General features: G+C 42.8%; 1 protein-coding gene across 1 annotated transcript in view; it reads right to left on the bottom strand.

Moving 5' to 3' along the window:
* unc5ca (unc-5 netrin receptor Ca) overlaps positions 1 to 13,748 on the bottom strand; it is a 200,208-nt gene that overhangs the window by 64,393 nt on the left and 122,067 nt on the right. Inside the window, exon 4 of the mRNA XM_053421576.1 lies at positions 5,788 to 5,891. Within this exon, the coding sequence (XP_053277551.1) occupies positions 5,788 to 5,891 (104 nt within the window). The remainder of the gene's footprint in view (positions 1 to 5,787; positions 5,892 to 13,748) is intronic.

The following is a 13,748-nucleotide window of genomic DNA, read 5'->3' as shown; positions in this document are numbered from 1 at the left end:
GCCCATGAGTTCATGTGCGTTCCCTCGTGTGTCTGTGTACACACATTAGATAATGATTCTAATCCCTCCCTACATCACTAATATACAATCACAATACATTTACTACCAAAACAAACAAAAAAAGCTGCTCTCCCTCATCTCTTCCATTTGTAAATTACAGCCCAGTGATCGACCGTGGCAACAGCATTTTAATAATCTTAACACATTTTAATAATTCACCCGAGGCAGTGGGAATAAAAAAGAGATTGCTGACTAATCTGTGGATTACGCCGATGATTTCTGACAGAGGTTGAGGATGAAGGTAAAATGTGATGGGAGATGAGCCGTGGGGCTTACCATCCAAGCTCAAAGAGGATTAAGGTAAGGGTCTATTGGGGAAGCAGCATTACATAAATTGTTTTCTGTGCACACACACACACACACACTAGCAGGGACACACACAAGTACAATCGACAGGTGCACACGCCATGCACACACGTGTTTGTCAAAGGAAGCTCGGGATAAAAATGACTTTAATCCCTCTGCTGCTGTGGTCACTAGATCTATTGCTTTATTTGATATTACAAATATTAACTAAAGACCCTCTCTACCCAAACATGTCCATTAAATTATTTTCAAATTACTCAGAAAGCCCTGTCCATCAAAAAACATGGATTACTATAAAAAAAACGAAATAATTAAGGAAAAACCATACAAAATATTAAAAAACAGTTTGGAGTGGAATTAAACAACAATATAAAAAAGGTGAAATATATTATTATAATGTATTATTTGTTATTTATATTATATATGTTCTTACTCAGTAAGACAAAGCTCTCGCAGCCAGAGTGGTTTTTCACTATTTTCACTCATCACCAAAATGGCTAAAAACAAATTCCAGTTAAGAGAAATATCTGACATGTCTGGTGTTTCTGGCAGAAGCGGAAGTGAAGCAGAACTAATGAGTAGCGGAAGAATTGGTAAAGCTTTCCAGCTGAGCACATACAGCTTTTTGGCTGAATTCAAAAACTTGCAAATAGTTTACCTTGCTATATTCAATAAATCATCTCGAATCACTTCTAAAGGAATTCATGGTATCTCCTTCTGTCTGTGGACACAGGAGGAGAGCGGTGTCAGGCTCTTTAATTCACACTGTCACCTTCACTGTCCATTCAATACACCAATGTTACGACCTCCGGACAGATTCCACTAGTAAACGTCCTCATAAGACACATTAACGACTGCAGGGCCTGAAACGCATTGTGTGTGTGTGTGTGTGTGTGTGTGTGTGTGTACAGTATACTGTGAGAGCGAGGTAGCAGTTAGCCTTTTGGACACACAACACCACTGATGCCTTCTGACAGAAAAGTCTGCGATGACTTGCATCACAATAAGTCATTCACAATCACCGAGACACAACAAGGAACAAGCACATGAGTAAAACACACATGGGTTATCACACAAAGACTTATTCCACATAGGTCAAAGGAGGCATTTACAGAAAAATGACACAATGGTCACTGGAGGTTTGAATGTGTCAAACGTCTTCATATTTTTATATTTTGGATACTAGGTGTTTAAAAACAACACGATCTCCATTTACTCCAAATTGAAAAGAACTGAAGCAGATCTACAATCAGATGTTGAAACCAAGGCTGCATTAAAGTTTCAGCACAGAGGAAAATCAACTGATCCTCAACCTGTGGCCTTTTAATCTTTTCTTTCATAATCAATCTAGTATCATATCAAAGTGTAAAATGTTAGAATCGGGACAACCCTAGGCGTGTGTGTGTGTGTGTGTGTGTGTGTGTGTGTGTGTGTGTGTGTGTGTGTGTGTGTGTGTGTGTGTGTGTATGTGTGTGTGTTCTGCCTGAAAGTAAACATCTCTTTCAGATTGCCGGCTCTGATCAGCTTCATCACCACAACCTTGGAACTGGCAGCTGTTTGCTCAAATGCTGAAGGACGATCCCTGTCTGACACCATGTCACACATAGCACTGACATGTTACTGTTAATTTACTGCGATGAATTTATGAAAAACTGCGGAAGCTGCAGGTCTCTGACTTTATCTAAAATTTATCTTCTGAGGTGAAAGACGAGACTCAGACAGATAATATATCGGTCGATCATAAGTCATTATCCAAGAGAACAACTTGCACTCGTTTGGGGTGTGGATTGAGTGGTTAAGAATGTGACAGGAACTTGACCAGGCTCCAGACACGTATCCAGTTACTGACGGTGTGTGTGTGTGTGTGTGTGTGTGTGTGTGTGCGTGTGTGTGTGTGACAGACACGTGGACATGGCCTGTCACCACAAACTGATGTGTTTATCTCACTGCAGCTGGGGTAATCACTCACATGCTGAGACAGACAGAGACACACAAATATTCAAAAAGACACATACAGGCCCTCAAACTGCGCCTGCTAGGTGAACTCCACTGGCTCTGCCTGGCCTGTGGGCTCACTCTGACTCTTTCAATTCCCCTGAACCTCAGAACATATGTAGGGAGCCAAAGATAGGACGGGGAGGCGATGGACTAGTGGCAGAAAGTTGGACTATGGGCAGAAAATCCGACTGTGGTCTCTGGTTCGACTCCACGGAGTGTTCACCAGATGGGTCATAGCAGAGAACAAATGTGTGTGTGTGCATGTGTGTGGGACCAATAAATGTATCTTATCTTATATAGATGTTATAAATTCGACTGTGGTTTTGGTCTAAGTTTCTTAATTTTGATGGGTGATTGCCTTATTTTGACGTGTGCGGACGACTTTGAGACAGAAAAGTACTTTAGTCTCAGAAATTCATAAAGAACAAGAGACAAATCGATGGGTGCTTTTCATTGAAATTGAACAGTTGCTGCCCTTCTGGTTCTCTGAATTCACCGTCTGTGTCTCTAAACTCTTTCCTCTTGAACTGTTGAACCCCCCCTGCTGAATGCAATAGCCTTCCATCAGCTTTTAAAGGCTTTCGTTCACAGCCTAAAGAGATTTAGATGTTTCTCCTGGATTCCACAATGCCTAAAATCATGTCTCCTGGGAGTTTAAGATTGAGAGAGAGAGAGAGAGAGAGAGAGAGAGAGAGAGAGAGAGAGAGAGAGAGAGAGAGAGAGAGAGAGAGAGAGAGAGAGAACATGGGAGGTGGAGGAGACTGACTGATGTTTTCTTTGCAGATGTCGGCTCAGTTTGACCCTGGTCCCTCGAGGCTGGCTGATGTGTAGCAGTTAAAGTGATCCCTGGCTAATCTGTCCCTTTGTGTATCTCTTGTGTGTGTGTGTGTGTGTGTGTGTGTGTGTGTGTGTGTGTGTGTGTGTGTGCGTGTGTGTGTGTGTGTGTGTGTGCGTGTGTGTGTAGTGCTATATCTGCACCTGTTGTCTGGGTAAACTTATGGACCAACTGGGTGCATACGTTGACTGTGTGAATATGAATGTAAAGCATGCATGTGTGTTTGTGTGTCAGGCTTGTGTGTGCGTGCGTGTTTAGAGTCAAAGCTGTAAAACAGTATGTTAATAGCCATGTGATGCCAGCCAGGCATTACGATGTGGGTGTCACATGTCGGGGCACCGACCCCCGTCAGGCTGACAACTTTACAACAGTCGTCAGGTGGTCGACATGGCAACCGCAACCACTAAAATTAGAACGGCTTCAGAGAGGTCACAGGACGGCGACACCGAGAGCTGTCAATCAAAAACAAAAAAATTGCTTTTGTTATGCGTTTGTGTTCTGAAGAACAAGCAAAGAGAAAAGGAGAAAGTAAATAGCGAGTGTGAGAGAGCACGATAAGAACAAAGAGAAATAGAAAAGTCAGAAGAGATTAAGAAAGACAGAAAGAAAGTCAGGGAAGCAACCTGAGGTCAATAAGCAGGTTTTAAAGCTAAATCCCTCTAATCAGCTTCAGCAGACAGGGGAGACAGACCAATCCATTTGCCCCCAGATCCCATTATGACAGGAGAGAGGAATGGAAAATACCAAATTGACCGGACTGGAAAAAATAGCTGAGTGTCTGGTGTGTGTGAGTGCGTGCACATTTGGAGTGTGAGTGTGCCTCTGCGTGTGAATGTGTTTGCGTTCAAACAGGTGTCAAAATAAAGCGCAGTTAGAAAGCTGATAAGGCCGGAGCGGTAATGAGCAATCCACCATGGCCTCCATGTTTGTGGCTGAAAGGCTCCTGCTTTAGAAGTGATGTCACAATTCAACCAGTTTATTTACTTCCCTCAAAAAACGAAAGGAAAGAGATTTATCGATTTATAGAAGCGAGGGAACAGGTAAAGATCCCTCTGTTATTCCCCACTACCCTTCCTTCTGTCTCATTCTGCCCCACACTCATCTCTTCCATCTGCCACACACACACACACTCCCTCACTTTATATGCTGGTCCATCGCAGTGCCTCCCTCTCTGTCTCGCCCTCCCCCCCTGCTTCCCCTCTCAGGGGAGCCGTGTACTTAAGGTGCAATTGAAAACAACTATCAAACCCTAAGGAGGGAAACCTGATTTAGAGACACCTTATCCGGTAGCGCAGGCTCCTCGGAGCGCTCTGCTGCTGCTGCTGCTGCCGCCGCTCCTGTTCCCCCGTTCACCGACTAAATGAAATTTGGTCTTTTTATCCATTCGGGAATGCAGCCAGACGAGTCCGGCAGAGTAAAGATCTGAAGTGTAAATGACGTTCTGTGCTGTAGTTAGGGCCCTGGAGGAGTGGGCGTGACACGTGGGGCTGCTCTCAAGTGGATGTTTACTGAGCCACGGGCGCATACATAACATTTAAATGTGCTCACAATCTACTCAGGGGTGATCATCTTATATTAAGGGGTTCGGTGTTGTGACATTGTGCATATGTTTGTCGTGAGTGTGATTATTTATTATCTGTATATACTGGCATATGTGCTATATCCCCTGAACAAAGGTGTCCTTGAGCAAGGCAGGCAAATTATGATCACGGTTTGTTACCTTTTTAATTCCAACTGTATTCCCCTCTGTTCATATTTCCACCTATAAGCTAATTTAAAGGAACAACGCTGCATTTTTCAGTCCTCTGTAGGAAAGCAGGCGAATCCTGGTACGCAGTGAGAGCGAGAAGTGGGAATGTGAAATAAGTGGAATATGGGCTAAACCTCCGCTGTCACTGAAATTCCTTCGTGAAACTTGTGCCGTGTCTCAAATTAGATCTCCGGGGACATTTAAATCTAAGTTTAAAGTTTGGATCAGTGTAACATTAGCGCAGACGAGCTTTCAAGCAACTGTCAGTCAAAACAGGATCCAGGCTGCCTGAGACAACTCAACACGAACATGGTTGCGCAATGTGAAACGACTCCATAGATTTCTGTAAATGAATTTTTTCATAACAAGACAAATGTGAAAGTGTTTCATGCGATCGTGTATTAATAACATGTTAGTACTGTGATTAAGTCCAAGTCGCTGTTTGTCTCAGTAAACTCTTGGATGAATAATATTGATATAATTTAAAAGGCCATTTAAATAAACCTGTCAAAGGGGTCGGGATAGATTTGTATTGAACTCACCCTTCAATCACAGACAGTGAACGATTGCATGCTCCCATCACACCTCTCTGTTCTGCTGTCTGCCATCCACCGTTCCAGGCAATTTCAAATCTGTATTAACTGTATTTTCTGTCACACTTTCAACTTATTTCCACTTCATGATTTTGGGATTTTTAATTCCCTTTTAGATTTTTTTTTTGACATCCCCTTCAGTCACTCCCTGCTTCCGTTCAGCTCTAGCAGACACGTCTCATAATCTCACATCTTCCTTCACCTTCACCTCAGGTGGTGGAGGTTAACGATAATGTGGCACGTACCTCAGCAGCTGGGATGCCCTCCGGAGGACGACACTGCAACAGCACCTCCTGCTCCAGAGATACCTCCTTGCCCAGGGGTTCCTGTTCAAACGACTTCTTCAAGTCTGAGGAGAGAGACGAGGACAGGTTATAATGTGAATCAGGGAGCAAACGACAACCTCAACCATCTAAATCGTTTTTGGCACTTTTGAAAAAAGGATTAGCACTTTAAAAAGAGACAAGTTATTCTGGGGGTAAAGATATTACTTGACAACAAACAGATTTGATATGCAAAAGTTTTTGTTGTTCTTATGGTTGTATTGTTGAAGGTCGTTGAGTGAGCCACACAGATATGGACAACATGAAGACTCAACCTATCTGAACTGGCAACCTTCCTCATGTGAGGCCACACTGCACCACTGCTCCACCTCACAGGTCATTCAGCTCCAGCAAAGCTTTGCACACATCTCAGCCACACCGTCCATTAAAGACCACAAAGACCCTGCAGCATGGATCGATCAACCAATCAAACTTTATGTCCATAGCACCTTACCGTGCAGGTTGGTGCAGTTAAAAAGGCTTCACATATGATTTACAATATGATTGTGATGATAAGACAGACAAGAGAAAAAAACAAGAGCAAGAAACTAAAATAAAGAAAATAAGAAGAATCAAAAATGGTAAAATACAGTTAAATGGAGGTTGAGATATAAGAGAAAGAGTCAGACGTATAGGAACCAGTTTAACTACCAGGACAGATCTTAGTTCACCTTGTGCAGCAGCAACTCCTCTGCTTTTTAGATCTTTGCACATCATGTAAAGTTGATGGAGTTCATCGCATGTGCGTAGAATCCCCTGCTCCGTTCTGCTGCAGCCACCTCGGCCACGGGCTCCATGCTGGATCACCTGTCTTTTGAGTATTGACCTGGTCGAGGCGCCCTCTCTGTTCTTCTCTTAGAGCAATTACTCTGTTCTTTTATTAATTCCATCTAAGAACATTTGTATTAAATCATTAAAACCATTCCCATCTCTGCTCCCGTGTTCAGTTCTAGAATCCAGTTGCACTCAGGAAACCTAACAACCGTTATGACGTGGCAGTGAAAGGTGGGCTCTGCTAACTCTCCTGGAAACACTCACATGAGAGCGGTGGGGACCGAATCACTGAAGATGAGCCCTTGAATATTAACAGGTCAAATCTGTGTATCTTTTATTCTTTCATCTCCAAACCCCAGGAAACATGACACACAACAGCAACGACAATAATTACACCCAAAGAGCGAAAAAATGCACAATGAGAGGCCAATGTGTGTGGGTGGCCATTTTGCAAAACATCCTGTGACTCAGCAGCTATGGTCACCATTTTGGAGATTGCGTCATGTCATTGTAAACCGGGCACCATTACCTCATTTGTACGGCAACAAGGACACACAATGCAGTAATTATGGAGTTGTTCGTTGAAGTCAGCCATGCATATGTTGACTTGTCCCCCTGTGCTGTCACTTTAGAGATGTACACAGCAAGGAAAAACACTTAGCTGTATATTCTTAGAGTCAACTAATGCTCACGCAGGGGTAGCACACACACACCTACACACAGACACACACACAGCTGATCAAGCTATTAATCGCTTTACCTGCTTCTATCACTTAACACAGGCAGCTCTGTGGCTTTCCCTGCCCCTCGATCACCGCGCACGATATGTAACCCCGCTCTCGTTCCGTAAAGGCTTGCCGGAGTCCGGGGATCTCGAGCGGGCCAAAGACAATAAATGATTCACACTAATGGTCCACATGCTGTGATAAATGACAGCATTACACAGCAGCATGGAATGCACTGCCATTTCCTGAACGTTTCAACGAGGGGGCTCGGCTGTATTCCTTTTGAGGAGAAAAGAAATCCGCTCACAGTAGCAGACTGTAAGACAATTAGCCCCGACATTTAAATAAGAACAACACGAGGTGCGGAAATAAAAAGGGGGGGGGGGGGGGGGATGGAGAGAGAGAAGGCGTAAAATGATGAGAAAGAAAACACAAAAAGAAACGCTTGTGGGCGGATGGATGCACGGACGGTTTTGTTTAACCGTTCATTACAGTGAATGGAAAAATTGCACTGTGAATTTGGTTTCTCTCGCAGTCACTCCTTCCCACATCGCCCGACACAAAGGACGCCATTGTCTTCAGTGAGAGCCTCAAAAGAGACGAGTCTTCAGCAGTTCATGTTGAGCAGAGTTTCTTTCACTGGGCTGTTTAATAACATTTCTGCCAGTCTCCCTCCGTCGTGAGTTCCAATCCGACACTAATCTTCTGTCTTTCAGCTTAACCTTGTCCTTCTCTGGCATGATTGATTTGTATTTATTGGATCAATTCTAAAACAGTATTCACCGCTTTTGCTCTTGTCCGCTGCCTCACAGTGTGAATCTGTCAGTATTATTGGCAGCTGAGCTAATGTTCAAATAAGTGTTCAAATAAGTCTGCCACAGAAAAAAAACGACCATAACACAAACTGAAACTTGAGAGGGCTGGCAGGAACTAACAGGTGACTTTATTTATGGTGCTGATCACATGGTGTGATGGATTTCAAAATAAGAAAATATGGGCTAGAGCAAAAAAAAGCAAAACATATATTGGAGGGTAAGTTCTGATTTCTCCTAAGTTTTAGGACGACTAATCCCCCAAAAACTATCTGGGCAACTCCCTTTTGTATCAATTCAAATTTGTATAAGTGTGTCTGTAAGATGAAATGAAGAGCTGCTGAGAACTGGGAGTTGGGTGCACATTGTCATACATCTATTACATGGTGGAGAAAAAACAGTGGGTGTTATTTCTGTATGAATAATTAAGACTGCATGTGTATACATGAAAGGATATATTTATATGAGCTGTAAATGGACGATTAAGCGTCAAGCATCACAAATGGAAGTAATGTCAAGTGAGGTTGATGAATAACACATTAAAAAGTGATGTATGTATTCTAAAATTAAATCAAGTGGTTTAATGAAAACACAGCATTCATTTAAAAAATCCAATGACACAACACCAGGGCTGTTTTAACTGAATCTGGCTCAAACAGATGAAAAATAAACTTTTTACCTTTGAAAAGGACTTTTTTAGTTTGTGAAGGGTGGATACCGCAATAGACGACAAATCCTCTATCCCCTGTCCTTTGGTTTTAAAACCATACGGAAACCTTCATAGGAGGGCACAGTTTGTGTGTGTTTTTGTGTGTCTGTGTGTGTTTGTGTGTGTGTGTGTGTGTGTGCGCTTTATCCTTGTGTCCTTTTCCTCCCCCGGCTCCCAGGTGTACTCTTAATCACCTTATCTGTCAGCTGTGGTGCACTATTCGTGGACACACACAGACACAGACACGCACTAGACCGAGCGTTTTTTAAAACTGAACTGGTCAACTCTATGAGTCACTCCCCCGGTGTTTCATCAGGACAGTCACCGCACAGTGGCTTACAGGCAGAGAGGGGGGGGGGGCACAGGAAAGGTAAGGGAAGTCGAGACGGCAGATGGGGCTCTGAAAGATGAGAGGCAGAAAAAGAGGAGGAGAAGGAGAAGTTGGCAGCGAGGCCAGTTGCTCTTTCTGAACCCATTAAGACCAGATGCAAGTTTCTCCAGACTTCATGCGACGGATGCATGTTGCCCTGTGAAGCTGAAAGTCACAAGTTGACAACCTGAGCGGGAGAAGTGACACTGAAGTAGAGTAAAGAACAACAGTGAAGACAACTCGGTCACAGACTTCAACGTGTCTGTTGACCTTCAAGTCTCAGGCTGTGAATCCTGCAGCATCGATACACGGTGACTAAAATAATAATTTCTCAGCCTTTGCTATAAAGCTAAACTTTGACTGTAAATCATTTGAAAGCTTAAACCTTAAGCTTTGACTGAACTTCTTTGCCTTTGACCTAATCGTCGTTGACATAAAAAAATGTACCTGAGCTGAAAATGTTGTTAAATATGCTTCATCCTCACGAACGTATCCATTTTCTAAAGCAAATCGTTTTTACCTAATGTTTTGTATCTTTTTCAGAGGCTGAGTAATAAAGGTTTTAGTGAATAGTCCCTTTTTTTTGTCAGAAAACCTTCAGGGTTTATGGTCGTTGCTGCTTTTCTTTTAGAGCACCTTTGGTCTTAATGAGTTCAAACCAAAACCACCTGCTGCTGTGCTTTATTAAAGTAGTTTGTTAGTGTCTGTCACACTCTCAATATCAAACCAGTCAATAGAAGCTTGTGTCAGTGACTCAAGCTTAGCGCTCTAAAAAGCAGCAATCCATCAAAAGCTAGCGGCCATCCATCTGGCTGGGATTACATCTCTTTTATCAAGACACCAGTCTCATCGTAAAAGAAAGGGAAGAGACAATATGTGTATCACTTAGAAAAGTTTTAAAAGCTAGAATCCGGTCTTTTGATCAAGAATGCAGAATGCTGAATTGGTAACCATGAACCATTCTCATCAAATTAAAAAGACTAAAAAAGTTTTGGGAAATTAAGGAACATTTCTGTACAAATTCCTATTTAAAAAATAATTCGACTGGTTTCAGACAAGTTTCTTAATTTCTTAATCCTGAAAACCTCCAAAGTTTAGTTATCATGTCTCCCCACTGATGCACAAGCATCCATAATTGATTCTAAAGGAGAAAAGTGTGCGTTGAACAGGACTCTTTGTTGTGCTGGAAACTGAGACTTGACAAGTCGAATATCATCCAGCTTTTGACTATGCAAATGTTGTCTTAAATGTGTCGTCAGTCCTTGTGGGGCAGCAGTGGCTCAGGTGGTAGAGAAGGTCGTCCACTAAGCAGAGAGTCCTTGGTTCAATCCCCAGGCACCAGGTTTGTCCTTGGGACGGACCCCAAATTTGTACTGTGCAGTACGTGAATGATGAGTGATGGAGAAAGAGCAGCACAAGGTACCTCTGTGTGTGTTAATGTGGCTTGTGCTGTAAAGAGCTTTGAGAAGTTGATAAGACCAGACAAGCGCAATATGAAAACTCCATATTAAGAGTTCTTCTGTTGATTTGATCCCATTGACTCTGGGAATGACTTGAGGGCAGATCTGGAACCCCTAACATCAATCCTTCTTTTGAGCTTGTGTCATTGATGAACTGCAGAGTTTCAGGATGATGAGCTGCAGACTGCAGAGAGTTTAAAGACAGCTGGATTCCATAAGTGTGAACAAGGTGTTTGAGAAGATCGTGCTCTCCAGAGATACACAGCTGACAAAGCTTTTAAGATCCCAGAATTCTCCAGAAGGACTCCTCACCTAAACGAGGAGGTTTCATTTCATGCAGTATGAATCTACTCATTATCAGATTCCATGTGTATAGATGTATTGGTTAAGAGAGCTATGTGAGGACACAGTATTGCTGGGGCTGAATGATATCTTCATAATGCAGTCGATCCCTGTGGGGGATGACAGCCTGAACAGAGCATGATGGTTCATTATGGGAGTAATCACCCGAAGCTTTAGCCCTAAATCCACCACATGGCTACCCACACTCCGCACAGACACACACGTGCACGGGCAGATACTGAGAGACAAAGAGAGAAGGGTAGAGACACAGAGATGTTGTCAGAGCGTTGACAACACTCTGATGAGGTGTAGACAAACACAAATACAGAGAGAGAAAGACACACAACCACCTCACAGAACGATAAAATACTCACAGTGGGAATTTGGGAAAAAAAACTGACTCGCACACAAAACAGCAAATGTGCAAAAAAAAAAAACAGCAACACAAGAAGAGAATGAGGGAGTGATTGAGGGATGTGAGACACATCTTCTTCTGCCAGCAGAGTCCATGAACAATTTCCTGGTCTTAATTAGTAAGGGAGACGCTGAAATGAGGAGTTGGCTCTCAGAGAGGATTTCCATAAAGATTGAGAATGAAATTAAAGGAGATTAAAGCAAACTGCTCAGGGGGAATGAACACACAGACACACACACACACACACACACAGGCACCGAGCGAAATTGGGGGTCTATGGGAGACGCAATTTTGCCAGTTTGGTAGCTAGTGAAGTGTGTGAGACAGTGTGTGCGTGACGGGCATGTGACATTGTGTTCAGGGCAGCAGGGGAGCACATTTTCACGTCAACGGAAGGTGTGTGTTTCCGCGCATGTGTGCAGATATGTGCCCGAGGGAAATATGTGCACAGGAGAGGAGGAACAGCTGTGTCACATCAATTCACACTGACCCCACTTCACTCCCAGACTGCAGATAACACCACCCAGCTTCAAAAAGAAGCTCTGAGAAATTCACCGAGCAACTTTTCTCGGGGAGAAGAATCACAAACGAGCTGAAAAGAACAGAGGGCGACCTTGTAAAATGTGTTCTTCACTGTGAACTCCTTATATGTATGTTAAAGCTGTGTAAGCATCTATTCATGATATCTCTCTCTTTCTCTCTCCCACCTCCTCCTCCTCCTCCTCCTCCTCCTCCTCCGCCTCTCAAACTTCTTCCACCACTCAGCTAAAACTGTTATTATGTTTGTGGAAATACATATCATTTTTTGTTTTTTGCCCCGGGCACCTCAACATAAGCACATTACAGAGCAATTATCCAAAAATGGGTGTCTCTGCCTGCATCCTGCCAATGCCAAATCCTAACAGTTTCCCCTGGTGGAGCTGCTGGAGCAGTACAGAGCAATGTGAGATGCGAGGAGAGAGCTCTGCTTCCGTCTCAGAGAGGATCATTTTGACATCCAATTTCCCACACGATGGCAGAGCAATGAAAACAATCAGATCCTTGCACAGACCAAATGATCTGAGTGATAAAGATAGCATTTAATAAACAATAAGGGAAATGCAAATATTTGTAATTAACAGGGAAATGTATTAAATGATAAGGTAGTGTATCCAGAGAGTGTTTAATGTTCCTGCTGTACCAGTGGATGGTCGGGTACTCACTGCTTCTGTCTTTGGCTTCATACAGACGTCTTCCAAGGCCAGTGTAACTCAAATGCATCAGGGAAATGGAAGAAGTGAAGGGAGAGGGTGACCTCAAGTGTCACAGTAATTCTCAGTGCGGTTTTATAGGGAGTCATTTTCTCTGAGTAACTTTAAGGGAGTCTCTTTCCACTCAGACCAGTTCTTTCACCGCTCTCTCCACCCTGTCATTTCAACACTTCACAACCTGTGATCAGCTCTACACATCAGATGAGGTCTTTCCATCCACAGTCAAGTAAACAACCCCGTCCTCTGACAGAGCTGTGGCTCCCCGGAGCAGAACACTTACAGCAGATCGTGGCTAAGGACCAAAAAATGGCTAAAGGACCTGTCTGCTATAAAGTACATGGAGGGTAAATTAGAAAAGGAGGCATGTTACTTCACTCTGAGATGGAGTCTTACTAATGAAAAGTCTTTATTATTTCATTATTTAAATAAATTATATGATCCTATGAAATTATATTATCTACACATATTTATATTTAATGTTAGTATTTTATTAGAACGTTATGTTCATTCAAGAAGATGTATACACTTTCACCTTTATACAACATCTCACATATAGGTCTGATGATATGTTCATTACTTTATAAGATAACACTGAACGTATTGTTTCGTCTACTCTGTTTTATTGAATGTATCTTTTTCAAAGACTATTTTTATATTTGACTTCAACACTGCATTTGGTTCCAGGAGACGTTTCAGTGGCCTCATGAAAAACGAGACGACCCTTTCTGCCTCTCTGAGAGGGCGTCCTTTATTTCTCTGTAAAATCAATATGATTAATTATGTACGGGAACAAGCCTATGTGGGGTGTGTGTGTGTGTGTGTGTGGGGGGGGGGGGGGGGTCATATAGATTATATATTTGTCATCGTTGGACTTGAGAAAAGTGACTTTCAAATCAATAAAACCAGTGATGTAGCTACACCTAGAGCAGTGTGGAAACCGGTAAAACGCTCAGTGGCTTAAAGCAATAATTAGCCATCATAAACACACACACACAAACACACACACACACACACACACACAGGTTT

The sequence above is a fragment of the Pleuronectes platessa genome, chromosome 4 (genome assembly GCF_947347685.1).
Source record: "Pleuronectes platessa chromosome 4, fPlePla1.1, whole genome shotgun sequence".
In the NCBI taxonomy this organism is placed as follows: Eukaryota; Metazoa; Chordata; class Actinopteri; order Pleuronectiformes; family Pleuronectidae; genus Pleuronectes; species Pleuronectes platessa.
This window is presented reverse-complemented; position numbering and strand designations above follow the sequence as displayed.